This window comes from Oncorhynchus clarkii, chromosome 12 (genome assembly GCF_045791955.1).
Source record: "Oncorhynchus clarkii lewisi isolate Uvic-CL-2024 chromosome 12, UVic_Ocla_1.0, whole genome shotgun sequence".
In the NCBI taxonomy this organism is placed as follows: Eukaryota; Metazoa; Chordata; class Actinopteri; order Salmoniformes; family Salmonidae; genus Oncorhynchus; species Oncorhynchus clarkii.
This window is the reverse complement of record NC_092158.1, coordinates 76,485,690-76,500,567: the sequence shown is the minus strand read 5'-3', so window position 1 is coordinate 76,500,567 and position 14,878 is coordinate 76,485,690. Positions and strand designations below refer to the sequence as shown.

At 43.7% G+C, this 14,878-nt stretch overlaps 1 protein-coding gene across 1 annotated transcript; it reads right to left on the bottom strand.

The window, feature by feature from the left end:
• Positions 1-672: 672 nt before the first annotated feature.
• Positions 673-14,445, bottom strand: LOC139421330 (caspase recruitment domain-containing protein 10-like). Its single transcript, XM_071172101.1, has 24 exons — positions 14,333-14,445; positions 10,901-11,143; positions 8,907-9,044; positions 8,629-8,815; positions 8,178-8,316; positions 7,783-7,971; positions 7,556-7,675; positions 7,259-7,384; positions 6,373-6,543; positions 6,074-6,172; positions 5,475-5,511; positions 4,851-4,888; positions 4,484-4,572; positions 4,234-4,280; positions 3,996-4,116; positions 3,670-3,847; positions 3,447-3,570; positions 3,026-3,266; positions 2,742-2,808; positions 2,554-2,656; positions 2,285-2,443; positions 1,997-2,109; positions 1,263-1,378; positions 673-1,117 (listed from the first exon to the last, which is right to left on the bottom strand). Exons 1-24 carry the CDS (start codon positions 14,337-14,339, stop codon positions 910-912), a joined length of 3,060 nt encoding a protein of 1,019 aa, XP_071028202.1. The 5' UTR covers positions 14,340-14,445; the 3' UTR covers positions 673-909.
• Between the last annotated feature and the right edge of the window lie 433 nt (positions 14,446-14,878).

Genomic DNA, 14,878 nt, shown 5'->3' with positions numbered 1-14,878 from the left:
TTCCATCTCGTGAACTCCGGCCTCTTTCTAGAGCTCCGACTTTTCAAGCCTTAAATTCACTGACGTCATGATTTGACCTAGTATTTTTCCGAGTTCCTAGTTATTTTGACCTCGGCATTATTATACCTCTGCCGTATCACCACGCTTAATCCGAAAATGTGGTTTGAGGCGCCGTAACGATGGTGTGACGCAATTGTGGAGTCTCCAGAGGCATGCAGAGGTCAAATTGAGTGGATGGTTGATTGGTTGACAGTAGATGGGGGGCAGTCCTAGATATACACAAACACACTTTCTTTACAACTTCCTTCAAATGCAAAAAATGTGTTTGCTCTGACTTCTGCGAAGGCCGCATCGCAGTAAATACTGTATTGTCAATACAGATGACTTATTGACAATGCAGCGCCTTTAATAAGCTCTCGTTTTTTGTCCGAGTTTCCAGTTGTCTTGAAAGGAACATTCTAAAGGCCAAAGTTTTTCCTAACCATAAAGTAGTCATAAGTTTTAGCTTTATTTTTAGAAGAACTTTCAAAAGCTATTGTATTGTGACTAGTGGCCAAAGGCAAATGTAGGCAAACCTCAACTACTAATATTAATGTATTTGGTTGTTAGAAAAGCTCTATACAAATTCCATGTATTATTATGAATTATTCAATCATTTAAAAATATGCTCTGTTAACTAATTAAGGTTGTTTAATGCTGATGTTTAGTATAGGTAGACAAGAAATACAACATTAAAACAGAAAGACATGTTACTACTGAGCTTGTAAGGTTTAATCAATCAAATGAACATGAAACTTCATATTTACTGTGGTAGAACTAGGTATCTAAATGGGTGTGTGTGAAATGTATACGATAAGTGTATCAAATTTATCTTAGTAAAACAATAAAACTGGGTGAAAACATTGGGATCTATTGGAGCCTTTCCAACTCAAGCCACAGCAGTGCCTTCTGCTGGCTGTGAATGACATTGCGTATGGCGAGAAGCAGATCCTCGGTGCAGCTCCAGGTGCTGGGTTCCAAAGTGTGGTAGAGTAGGGGCAGGGTCTCCAGCTGCTGCTCGTCCGCCTGACACACCTCCTCCATCACGCCATCCTCCCCTCGCCCGGTCAGCAACTTCCTGTCAATGGGGCAAAATAGATTGACTTTGTAACTACTGTTTATACATTGGATTAGAGAACACACAACTACAAAAATAGAATAACTTATGATCTAAAAGTGTATTGTAAACACACACAAATACAGATAGTCAGTCAGGCACCTACTTTAGCTTCTTGTGTTTTTTGTTCTTGGGTCGGATATTAATGACGATAGGGTAGACCCCCTGCCTCAGAAGGCCCTCCACACTACTCAGGCCTAGCTCCAACAGACAGTGCTTGTCCTAAGAGACAAGACACAGAAACCTATATGGGAAAGGTAACCCACTGGGCACAGACAGTTCAACCTCTAGTTTTGATTTACATTAGGTGTTGTTGTCAACTATCATGAATTCAATGTAAAATAAAATAAAAATGTCACCATGTCATTGGATTTAGGTTAAATGTTTGATGAAAAAAGCCAAAATTCCCTTATGTTGATGACTTTTTCAAATCCATTCAGTTTTCCACGTCGATTAAGCATCATTACATAACATTTTCTTGTCGAAATAGCGTTGAAGCAACATTTTGGGGCTCCCAAGTGGCACAGTGGTCTAAGGCACTGCATCTCAGTGCTAGAGGCGTCACTACAGACCCTGGTTAGATTACAGGCTGTATAACATCTGTCCGTGATCGGGAGTCCCATAGGGTGGTGCACAATTGGTCTGTCGTCAGGGTTAGAGGAGTGTTTGGCCGGGGTAGGCCGTCATTGTAAATAAGAATTTATTCTTGACTGACTTGCCTAGTTAAAGAAAGGTTAAATAAAAAATACAAATTGGCACAGTTTTTGCACCATGGGAAGTGTTTGTTTGTTTGTGTGAGTGTGAGAGAGAGAGAGAATGAATGAAATAAATAATGTATACCTGGCTTATTACATCCTGAATAGACTGCAGACTGATTCCAAGAGCCTGCTCTGGGGTGGAAGCATCTAGCAGGAAAACACTCTTATCATTTCTCTCTGTGGCCTGGATTAGCTCTGAAAGACATCCTTTCATGAGAAGCGGTAGAGAGGCAACATATCTACAAGTAATTACTTTAAAACACAGCCGATCATGCAAGAAGGACAACAAGCATGCAACTAGTGCTTCTGAAATTTGAGTGTGTAGTGACACTATGTAAATAACCATGGGTGTCTGCATGTGTGTGTGTACCTGGTTGGCAGGTGTTGAAGTCCAGTCCAGACTCTGCTGGCTGAAGCAGTCTCTCTATGAGGCCGCGAGAGAGCAAGGAGGGGGAGAAGATGACAGGCCGTTTGGTCATGACCTGTATTGGCTGGACCATACTGTAAGGAATCAGGTGCTCCTCATGACCTGAACAAAGACACACACACACACACATTTAGGTTCATGCATTTTTATCTTACCATAGTCTTCAAAGGACAAACAAAAAATATCAATAAAGTCATATGGGAGGAGCTTACGGTTGCTGAGTGTGTAAAGGACCTGTGGGGTGGAACCAATCCCTCGACAGCTGGGGGGGACAGCCTTGACCAATCGTACACGCTCAGAGCCCTTCTTGGATACCTACAGGGAGGAATGGAGGAATCAGTACTCTGGTTACCCTTGGTTACCAGAGATTCACACACAGTAGGGACAAGAGGAGACATACTTTTTTTTTGAAATCCTTCTGCTCCAGGGCTAAGGTACGTAACCTCACCAACAACAGTTGCTGGGCTCTGAGATAGAGAAAGATGTAGGGGGAAACACATTTATCATTCCGTGTCTTATGCTGTCTGTGAGTGCAGTCTAACAAAGCTAAATGTTTGCACAACTGTCTGTTATAGATTAATGGAACGTTTAATCTTCTCATGCTTATTAAAATGTCTTACATTATATAACCCGTTCATTTGAACTCTGTCACAAAGGTGACAGTACGTGGCACCTCTCCCTTACCTGTTGTAATTGGGCATGACCCCCGCCTGCAAGGGCTTGGCTGTGCGGGGGTTCACCAGGGTGCAGCGCCACTGGTACTTCCCATTGTAACGGGTGTCAGTGACGTGTATTATGTCATCACAGCGCACCCCCAGACAGGGCAGGTCGCTATGAGGGTCCAGGTCCAGGTTGACGCGCACGTAGAAGGAGTCAGCACCGTGGAAGGTAGGAGAAGGGAGCTGGGCACATAACTTGGAGTAGGCTGAGAAGAGGAAAAGGGGTGGGCAGTTAGTTACACACACTCTATTGTTTTATCTTTGTTTGTTCTATAAACAGTCTGATGCCTGGATAAAGGCCAAGACCATACACTATAAAGGTGTACTGTACTGAAAAAGTATATCAGTCAAGGAAAATAACTGTAAAAGCTGTCTCAGAACTTCACCCCCTGTGTTGGTCTGGTGTTTGAGAGAAGAGGGCTCTGTCCACCACTGCAGAGAGAAGTGGGCCACCTCTCCAGTGCACTGGCCCATCAGCACACTGCCCCCACCAAACAGAACCTTCTCCAGCTGGACAGGGAGGAGAGAGACAGTTATACTCAGGCCTGTGTGGCTGTTTTTCTACTATCTGTTTGCCTGTCCATCTGTCTGTATGCCTTTGTTTCTCACCTCCAGTAACTCACTGCCCTCCTTCAGACCCCACTGCTCAGCAGGAGAACCAGCTCTGACGCTGCTAACAAAGATGCCTGTGTGGTTGCCCCCAATGATGGTGATGTCATCTGCTAGGCTGCCTCTTCCTTTTTTGTGCGTAGTGGGGGGACTTGGTACGGGGGACAGGGGCTCGAAACTGAAAGAGGAAGTGGAAAGAGAGATGGTAATTACACTTATCAGTATACAGTTAAGATTATATCTCACACCATAAAGGGTTAGCAAGTGTACCTACACTACGTTGGATTAGCTGCCCTGATGTAGGCAGCACAGAGATGGAGACATACCAGAGACTGCTGTAGTTGGGTTTGTGAGGTGGGACAGGGGGCAGGTTGATGAGGTCAGGGGGGAAGAGGTGAGAATGCAGGGAGCTACAGGAGTTCGACAGGGAGACCTCACTCTGGACTCCTGAAACACAACATAATGAGACATTACTACACACATCTATACTTAGCCGGGGTTACATGTATTACAGGTAGCTACAGACTTAGACGGACAGGAGGGTTGTACTGAACTAAACCAAACCTGTGAGGTTCTCATTCTCATCACTGCCCCAGGAGTCCAGGTCAAACCTGTAAAGGGATAAGATCACAATAGAGGACTTTTCATCATCATTTATTTAGTTTTAAATGCATTTCTAGCATAACATGGGATTTAAGAGAGTGATATCTCCATATCAGAGAATAATGTAAAAGTTGATCTGCTATGGTATGACCATAGATATCCTATTAAATTAATAATAATTCTATTTCCTAATTCTATGGGTATGACATACTCTATGTTGACCCTGCGGTTGATGGAGTCCATACAGGGAGGGAAGGGGAAGATGGAGAGCCTGTTAACATCCCTCTCACTGTCCACTGTCTGTAAAACACACAGGACACAAACAAAAAGGGAAATAGAGAATGACTATAGTAAGTATAGATGCAGGCCAACAATTTAAACCTATTCATTGTCCCCAAGACAACTTGAAAAAGGTGATTAATTATTCAACAATCCACATATACTGTGTGTATTCACAGCTATACTGTTCAGTGAGAAAAATACATTTGTTAATATAATATAGATTAACGCAAGATGAGACATGATGCTTTGATATGTCGGCATGTCACAAAGTGTTGTGGAGTAATGTAACAACTCACTGCTGTCAAGAGATTCTCCTCTGAGTTTGAGCGGGAACCTGCAGACAAAAGAAATGATTTAGAAGTCTAAGCCTATCCTCTCTCATCAAAGTGGTCCAAAAAAAAACATTTGTTTTGGCCATGCCTATTTCTACCATGTCTTATTCAAACAGTAGTTCAAATACAAGGTTTATCCTTCATCAGCTACATTGATGTAAACATTTAGAATAAATAAAGCAAAATGAAAGAAAAGGGATCAACTCAGGAATGCTCTTTTCTTCAATGCTATCCTTGCAAAACCCCAATCCCCTAATCCAGTGGTTCCCAACCTTTTTCCGTTACTCGACTACCAAGTATATTTTGCTCTACCCAGAGTACCCTTAAAGTACCCCCTGTGGATAGGCCAAGTACCCTTGGTTGGGAAACACTGCATTCATCTCAACTCTACCCCCTGTATATAGCCTCGCTATTGTTATTTTACTGCTGCTCTTTAATTATTTGTTACTTTTATTTCTTATTTTTGTTGGTATTTTTCTTAACTGCATTGTTAGTTAAGGGCATGTAAGTAAGCATTTTACTGCAAGGTCTGTTGTATTCGGTGCATGTGACAAATAACATTTGATTTGATTTGAAATATAGGCTTACCTTCGGAGTGGTCATGGGTTTGGTCTGTAGAGGGAGACTGTAACACAGAAATAAAAACAGAGACATCACCAACATCTGTTCACTGAAAGGTATCCTACAGGTACTAACATGCTGACAGTTACACAAATTCCTCTCTGGCAACATCAATTCAATTCAGTTCAAGGGGCTTTATTGGCATGGGAAACATATGTTAACATTGCCAAAGAAGTGACGTAGGTAATAAACAAAAGTTAAATAAACAATACATAAAACATAATATCTCTAACTCTATGCAAAACAACAACCTAATTAGCACACAGGAGTTGCTTCACCCTGATCTAAAAATAATATTCTCTGTAAGTAGACCATGAATAAACATGCCAAGTAAAATTATCATTATTGTTACGGGGATCAGCTAAATGGTACCTAGTTAAGTACAACTCTGAATGAGTCAAATGAAAAGACGGGTTGGACAGCTACACTGCCACACTCCTCAAGGACTATTTATTACATGATTATGAAGAGATAAATGTTGTGGCTGCTGTTAATCCTAACACTATAATGTTGCTAATATTCTAGCTGCTGCCAACGAAGATGATAAGATGGCAATGAACTCTGACCTTGCAGAGCAGCTGGTGAGTGCTGTTGGGCAGAGGGCTGAGGTCTAGGGAGCAGCAGGGCCCGTAGCGCTCGTCCTCGCTGCACAGAGACAGGTGAGACTAGGAGAGGGACAGAGAGACAATCACATTAGAAGAGTACAGGAGAAGGCTAACAGGTCCACACTGTAATTTGATTATCGTATTTTTGTGAGTTTGTGAAACTGTATGTCTGACAAAATAGGGAAAACACACTTGTGTTGTGCAAGTATAATCAAAAGTGTGTACACGGAATGTGTGTACATACAGTAGCTGAGACTCACACAGTGCATACAGGGGGAACTCTGCTCCCTGCTCCTGTCCTTCTCTTTCTCCAGCTCTCTCTGCTGCTGCTCTAGATTGGCCTGAAGCTCTGCAATGCGTTTACGCAGGCGGTTCTTTTCCAATAGGCAGTCAGTATACTCCAACTGCAGGCTGTCTCGACTGCGCAGAGCCTGAAGGATATACAGTATCAGAAGGAGGAGGAGAGAACGTGCTAGAGAGATGAGTTATGAGGAGACAGGCAGACACAGAGTGGGGGAGATACTGAGTAGTGGAAACACCTGCATGACAAGACAAAAATGATGTATTACGGTGAGTAATGGGGCAACTATGCAGAGAAGGGCCTTATATTATCCTGCAAAAATGCCTCAAACTCAACACTCCGACCTCAATATTCCTCTGTGTCACGTTCTGACCTTAGTTCCTTTGTTTTGTCTTTGTTTTAGTATGGTCAGGGCGTGAGTTGGGGTGGGCAGTCTATGTTCTTTTTTCTATGATTTGGGATTTCTGTGTTTGGCCTGGTATGGTTCTCAATCAGAGGCAGCTGTCAATCGTTGTCCCTGATTGAGAACCATACTTAGGCAGCCTGTTTTCACCCTTGAGTTGTGGGTGATTGTTTTCTGATTTGTATATTTACCATACAGGACTGTTTTGTTTTGTTCGTTCTCGTTAATTTGTTTTTGTATTCATGATAATAAATTATCACTATGGACACTTACCACGCTGAGCATTGGTCCTCCTCTTCTTCCACCACAGACAACCGTTACACTCTGTGCATGTTCATTCAGTGTCCAAACAGCCATGAACAATTTAAACCAACAGAAACAAAAACCTTACCATACATTGATTACTTGATTCTAACCCGTATCCCTACTCAGACCTACTGACCTGGTCCCTCTCCTTCTCCAGCTCCATAATCTGGTTGAAGTAGGAAATGCTCCTTTTCTGTTCCGTCTCCCAGTCCAGCTGCAGAGTCCTCACCTTCAGCTGCAGCTGCTCACACTGAGACTCCTGCTTCACAACACACCATACCATCAAAGACAGAATAATACAATTGTGTTGATATACAAGAGGTGTGTTTTAACACTTTATGAAGCCTGAACAAAGACAACTTGAAAAACTGTCACCAGCTCAGTGACTTCTGAGAGTGAATCACGGGACAGAATGGTCTTTCTCTGCTCCCACCTTGTCCCTGAAATCCTCAGAGCTCTCCAGCTCTCCCTGTAGTCTGGCGATGTTGCCACACAGCTCGTGTCTCTGCTCTGCTGCCTCCCTGCGGTCCTGCTTCAGGATGTCCAACAGAGCCTCAGGTCAAAACGGAACAATACAAGAGTTAGAGCAGCACCGTCGGAGCGGGGAAACCATCACAAACTCAGAGGGTGAATCAGATTCACTCTGAGTGGTGGCTCTACCTGTGTTTCAATGTGACCTGACTTCTGAATGTCAATGTGCTGCAGTGGCTCCTCCCTCTTCTCGGGAACAGCGGGGGCGTCGTTCGTCCGATGGGCGACACTCCTGTTCCTTCTGACTGGCGCCGTAGGGGCAGGACTACTGTCAGTCTCTTTCTCTGCCTCCATCAGTCTGGTCTTCAGCTGCTCCATCTGTAGAAAAGGTTGAGTAAGAGTATTACAAGGGAATCCTACCAGGGAAAAGGCTTCCTATAAAGGCATGTCTCAACAGCTCTTTCAAAAAATGTATACCCTCCATCCATCCTTTTATCTTTCTCTAGCTGCTTTCTTCTGTCCCAGTCACCCTCCCTCTGCTTCAACAACCCATCAGACCCTTTGGCCCCCTCTCCTCTCTATACCTGTTCCAGTAGCTCTCTCTCACGTGCGGAGGCCTTGGCCTGATCCTCCAGGGCACGAGAGTATTTCACAGCCTGCTCCAGGTGCCTGTCCTTCAGCCTGCCCAGCTCCCTGCTGCCTGCCTCCCAGTCCTGACGCAGCCTGTGGGAGACACATTCAGCCAGCTCTCAGTACACTGGACATAGAAACTGTACATCCCTATTAAAAAAAATTATGACAGCCATGGACCATGGCTTATCACGAATGTAGTTTATGTATATCATTCCCGATGTTTCAAGTTCCAGTCTGAATACTGTCATTCACTTTGGGTGCAATGCACATTGTTGGGCCTTGTGGATAACAGCCAGATGCCTGTGTGGTTTTACCTGTGAAGTTCAATTAATCAACTTTAATGCTAGTGTCATTTGTCTCACAGTGCTTTAAGCCCTGTATGTGTGGTTCCGTGTGGTGCACCTCTCTATCTGCAGCCGGTCATGTCGTAGGTCCAGTGTCTTGCGTTCAGCCCGGCTGCGCTCCTCCTCGGCCACACGGCAACGCTGGGACAGGCGGCGCTCACACACGCGGCTCCCCAGCAGCTGCTCCCTCAGCTTACGCACCTCGAGCAGCAGGAACTGAGTCAGGCCCTCTGGACCCTCCTCATCTGGGGGGACACAGCAATGGAGGTAAATGGGGGATGGGGGAACACTGGTCATACAGGAGTGGAAGGGGGATATTTGGGGACAAATCCTCACCCAAGATGATGGAGCAGCGCTGGGTGGGCTGTTGTCCAGTGAGCTGAGTGTATTGCTCGGGGTGGTAGAACTCCAAAGACTCCATGAAGGCCTGGAGGCCACGCTGGCCCCGCCCATGCAGGATGTCAATCAAACGTCCTGACAAACAGTTAGGACATCATTAAAGTTTATAAGACGAAGACGACAATACATCCTGAAGATGGAGACACTTTAAGTACTGTACTGACAAAAGTGTGAAAGCTGCTCATGTTCCAGGTAATCCCTTTGTCATCTTTTCCTCTCTAACCTCATCTCTCTGTATCTTCCTCTCTCCCCGTCTTTTTCACTCCCCATCTGTCTACCTCCTCCTTTATCTCTCCCTCGCCTTTACCTAGCTAGTGCCCACTCCTTCAATCCTTTTATCTTGATCTCCTGCCTCGTTACTCATACCTGTCTCCCCTCCCTCTGTCTCTCACTCTCACTCCTTAAAACTAGTTTTTCAACCACTCCACACATTTCTTGTTAACAAACTATAGGTTTGGCAAGTCGGTTAAAATTCCAGAAAATGTCATGGCTTTAGAAGCTTCTGATAGGCTAATTGACATCATTTGAGTCAATTGGAGGTGTACCTGTGGATGTATTTCAAGGCCTACCTTCAAACTCAGTGCTTCTTTGCTAGACATCATGGGAAAATCTAAAGAAATCAGCCTAAAGACCTCAGAAAATAAATTGTAGACCTCCACAAGTCTGGTTCATCCTTGGGAGCAATTTCCAAACGCCTGAAGGTACCACGTTCATCTGTACAAACAATAGTACTCAAGTATAAACACCATGGGACCACGCAGCCGTCATACCACTCAGGAAGTAGACACGTTCTGTCTCATAGGGATGAATGGAGAGAAAAGTACAAATCAATCCCAGAACAACAGCAAAGGACCTTGTGAAGATGCTGGAGGAAACAGGTACAAAACTATCTATATCCACAGTAAAACGAGTCCTATATCGACATAACCTGAAAGGCCACTCATCAAGGAAGAAGCCACTGCTCCAAAACCGCCATAAAAAAGCCAGACTACGGTTCGCAACTGCACATGGGGACAAAGATCGTACTTTTTGGAGAAATGTTCTCTGGTCTGATGAAACAAAAATAGAACTGTTTGGCCATAATGACCATCATTATGTTTGGAGGAACAAGGGGAAGGCTTGCAAGCCGAAGAACAACATCCCAACCTTGAAGCACTGGGGTGGCAGCATCATGTTGTGGGGGTGCTCTGCGGCAGGAGGGACTGGTGCACTTCACAAAATAGATGGCATCACATGGAAGGAAAAGTATGTGGATATATTGAAGCAACATCTGAAGACATCAGTTAAAGTTAAAGCTTGGTCAAAAATGGGTCTTCCAAATGAACAATGACCCCAAGCATACTTCCAAAGTTGTAGCAAAATGGCTTAAGGACAACAAAGTCAAGGTATTGGAGTGGCCATCCAAAGCCCTGACCTCAATCCTATAGAACATTTGTGGGCAGAACTGAAAAAGCGTGTGCGAGCAAGGAGGCCTACAAACTTGACTCAGTTACGCCAGCTCTGTCAGGAGGAATGGGACCAAATTCACCCAACTTATTGTGGGAAACTTGTGGAAGGCTACCCGAAACGTTGGACCCATGTTAAACAATTTAAAGGCAATGCTACCAAATACTAATTGAGTGTATGTAAACTTTTGACCAACTGGGAATGTGATGAAAGAAATAAAAGCTTAAATAAATAATTCTCTCTACTATTATTCTGACATTTCACTCTTAAAATAAAGTGGGGATCCCAATTTATCGAAGACAGTACATTTTTACTAGGATTAAATGTCAGGAATTGTGAAACTTAAATGTATTTGGTTAAGGTGTATGTAAACTTCCAACTTCAACTGTACCTTTTACACTCTTCTCATTCACTTCCATAATTTTTCTCTCATTCTCCCTCTCTTTTTTGCTCCCACACAATCCCTCTCCCTCCCTCTCTCTCACCAGCCTTGCTGATACGTAGTGGGTACTGGATGGAGTTGAGGACCTCATCCTCATCCTGCTCGTCGATGACCTTGCACTGCCTCAGGTAGGGGGTGAGCTTGGCTGGGTTCAGGATGCGGGTCAGCTTGTGCCTCACCCCCTCCACCCTGTCCCACAGCTCCTCACAGCACTCCTCAGAGAACGGGGACACCGGCCGCCCCTCTTCCTGTCCCGTGTCATAATCCTTCACCCATACTGTGATGCCTGGTACAGAGAAAGTAAGTTAATACAGGACTGGTTTGAAAGAGGAGCCAACATTCTGTGTTATAAAGAGAACAGGCTCAAACTATGTTGATAATACAGTTTATGGCCATTGTCTGCTGCATTGTGAGAAGTAGCAAAAGGAGGTGCTTTTCTGGCTGTGCTCCAAGGAAAGCTGGAGGGGATTATTTTGCAATTAACATACAGAGCATTCGGAAAGTATTCAGACCGCTTGACTTTTTCCACATTTTATTACGTTACAGCCTTGTTCAAAAATTGATTTTCCTCATCAATCTACACACAATACCCCATAATGACAACGCGAAAACAGAGTTTAAGAAATGTTTGCTAAAAAACAGAAATACCTTATGTTTGATTTGACATTTTGAACATTGAGATATTAAATAAATGATGGAGAAGAAGCATAGAATAGTGAAAGAGACTGGGTTTTATGTCAGAAGTTAATGGTTCTCTGTAGAAAGACATATGGCTTTGGAATGTGTTGGGTGGATGGGAGGAGAGCAACATGTTGATATAGGGGAGAAAGATAGACATCTGTGGATTAGGTGAAGGAGGGGTTGAGGTCAGGAGGTGAGGTCAGATCCCCTGAAGGGAGTAATAAGGGTTTAGTATCCTGTTACTCTTTTCCTGTAGAACCATAAGATGTAAGGATTGGAGAGAAGGAGGAGTGTCTTAAGTGGGATATATATATCTGTGATGGGATAAATGTTGGGTTGTCTGAATTACAGCTGTACAGAACCTTTGGGAAGAATTAAACTTGGTTAAAGCTTATCTAGTGTCCTTGAGTTATTTACTCTCAAAAATAAGAACCTAACACTTATTTACATAAGTATTCAGAACCTTTGCCATGAGACTCGAAATTGAGCTCAGGTGCATCCTGTTTCCATTGATCATCCTTGAGATGTTTCTACAACTTGATTGAAGTCCACCTGTGGTAAATTCAATTGATTGGACATGATTCGGAAAGAAGCAACTGTCTATATAAGGTCCCACAGTTGAAAGTGCATGTCAGAGCAAAAACCAAGCCATGACATCAAAGGAATTGTCTGTAGAGCTCCGAGACAGGATTGTGTCGAGGCACAGATCTGGGGAAGGGTTCCAAAAAAAATCTGTAGCATTGAAGGTCCCCAAGATTGCAGTGGCCTCCATCATTCTTATATGGAAGAAGTTTGGAGCCACCGAGACTCTTCCTAGAGCTGGCCTCACGGCCAGCAATCAGGGGAGAAGGGCCTTGGTCAGGGGGGTGACCAAGAACCCGATGGTCACCCTGACAGAGCTCCAGAGATCCTCTGTGGAGATGGGAGAACCTTCAAGAAGGACAATCATCTCCGCAGCACTCCACCAATCCGGCATTTATGGTAGAATAGCCAGATGGAAGCCACTCCTCAGTAAAAGGCACATGACAGCCTGCTTAGAATTTGCCAAAAGGCACCTAAAGGACTCTGACCATGGGAAACTAGGTTCTCTGGTTTAATGAAACCAAGATTGAATTGTTTGGCCTGAATGCCAAGTTTCACGTCGGAGGAAAACTGGCACTATTCCTACGGTGAAGCACAGTGGTGGCACCACCATGCTGTGGGTTTTTCTGCAGCAGGGACTGGAAGGCTGGTCAGGATGGAGGGAAAGATGAACGAAGCAAAGTACAGAGAGATCCTTGATGAAAACCTGCTCCAGAGCGCTTAGGACCTCAGACTGGGTTGAAGGTTCACCTTCCAACAGGACAACGACCCTAAGCACACAGCCAAGATAACACCGGAGTGGCTTCGGGAGAAGTCTCTGAATGTCCTTGAGTGGCCCAGCCAGAGCCCAGACTTGAACCCGATCTAACATCTCTGGAGAGACCTGAAAATAGCTGTGCAGTGACGCTCCCCATCCAACCTGACAGAGCTTGAGAGGATCTCCAGAGAAGACTGGGAGAAACTCCCCAAATGCAGGAGTGCCAAGCTTGTAGCATCATACCCAAGAAGACTCCAGGCTGTAATCACTGCCAAAGGTGCTTCAACAAAGTACTCTGAATACTTATGTCTGAATACTTGAAAATGTGATAGTTCAGTTTATTTTTTTAATACATTTGCAAAAAAATCTAAAAACCTGTTTTTGCTTTGTCATTATGGGGTAGTGTGTGCAGGTTGATGAGGGGGAAAAAATATTTAATTGATTTTAGAATAACGCTATAATGTAACAAAATGTGGAAAAGGTCAAGGGGTCTGAATACTTTCCGAATGCACTGTATAACAGGCTGTAGGATTAACTTCCAGTACTATGAACACATTTGATGGTGCATTTATCTGCACCAATGATTTACTCAAGTTTCTCCTGGTGTTGCACAAGGTTGGTTGGTGGGTTGTAAACAATGATAGGGACGACATTAAATCTGTCTCAGAGTTCAAGAATGCAAACACTGATGTGATTCATATCACACACTTAAAAACCTACTGTGATAGCAAACAAAGACCTCAACTACTGAGGAGCAGTTGTGCCATCTCCCTGGACTAAGAAAAAACACGTTCAAATAAGACTCTCTACGCGTTTAGTAGCACAGATCAGATCATAATCTAATTCCGTAATTGGGTGTAAATCCACTTCCCTTACTGTAGTTCAATAACCAAAATAGATTTTTTCCAACTCAAGGCGCCGTGTCACAGCTGACACCCCATTTTTCCTGAATAAGTCTAAAGCAACATAGTATATGTTTTAAAGTTAGCTATTTACCAGCAATGAGGGGTAAGTAAGTGCTCCATAACCACACCCCCCTTGCTCACATATAGGCTAACAGACAGACAGGTCGAGACACATCTGTGTCCTGTGGAATCTTTTCCTGACATCTCTCTTTTTCCCATGTAGGCTACTCATGTAGTCCATAGAAAACATGAGATACTTTTTATCAAGAACAACTTTTTCCCAGAGCAGTGTCAACATCTCAAAATAAAAATAAACACCCCTCAGACTACTTGGCAACATGAATATTTACTACATTAATTGACTGGAGCTTACAATACTAAAAATAACTGTGACTGACAAGACAATAAGGAGGGCGAAGTGTCATTCAGTGCCGCAACTTTTCACCCCCGATTGACTCATCTAACTTTATCTGATAAAGTCAGGTAAGAAATCTTTAAAAAAATACATTTAAATAAACATGACAAGAAGAAATCTTAATTTCCCACTTACCACTCATTGTCAAGGATTGATCGTGTTGTAAGCAAACTCCTCAGACAGATATTCCACTTTTCGTTTTGATCAATCATAAAAGGATGAATGAGTCCATAGAAACGTAAACTACTATTCCACTATGGCTATGCTATTGCATTGAGAAGCTAGTTGTGTTGTACCTGGGACACAGTATCACACCCCTCCCCAACTTTGCAGTCCCGCCTCCTCACAATTGTCTGCACATCCCATATTCCACCAATCAGCAATTGTTCACAACTGTCCTGATCATTCCAGATGACCAAACCAGGATAAATTTCCAACAACCGGATGTATCCGGTTTTCAGGGATACAGCTAATTCAACATAGGCTTCCTTTTCTGCTGAAAACCGGATGTGGTACTCCTCTCAGGCATTTTCTTTTAAGCCTGCTACTTTAGGTTAAGGCCAGGTTAACCCAAATACTGTATCTCTGGTTAACCCAAGGGAAACATTTTCTGTTTGAAGAATGAGAAAGTGGAGGAGTTGGACCGTTTTTGTGCCCAAAGTCAACTGTTAAAGCTAATTT

Excerpts from the sequence above, each read along its gene's own strand:
- LOC139421330 (XM_071172101.1), bottom strand. Across the intron at positions 4,573-4,850 it reads AGGAGAATCTCTTGACAGCA|ACAGTGGACAGTGAGAGGGA; the intron begins GTGAGTTGTTAC and ends TGTGTTTTACAG. Across the intron at positions 4,117-4,233 it reads TGAGAATGAGAACCTCACAG|GAGTCCAGAGTGAGGTCTCC; the intron begins GTTTGGTTTAGT and ends GTTGTGTTTCAG.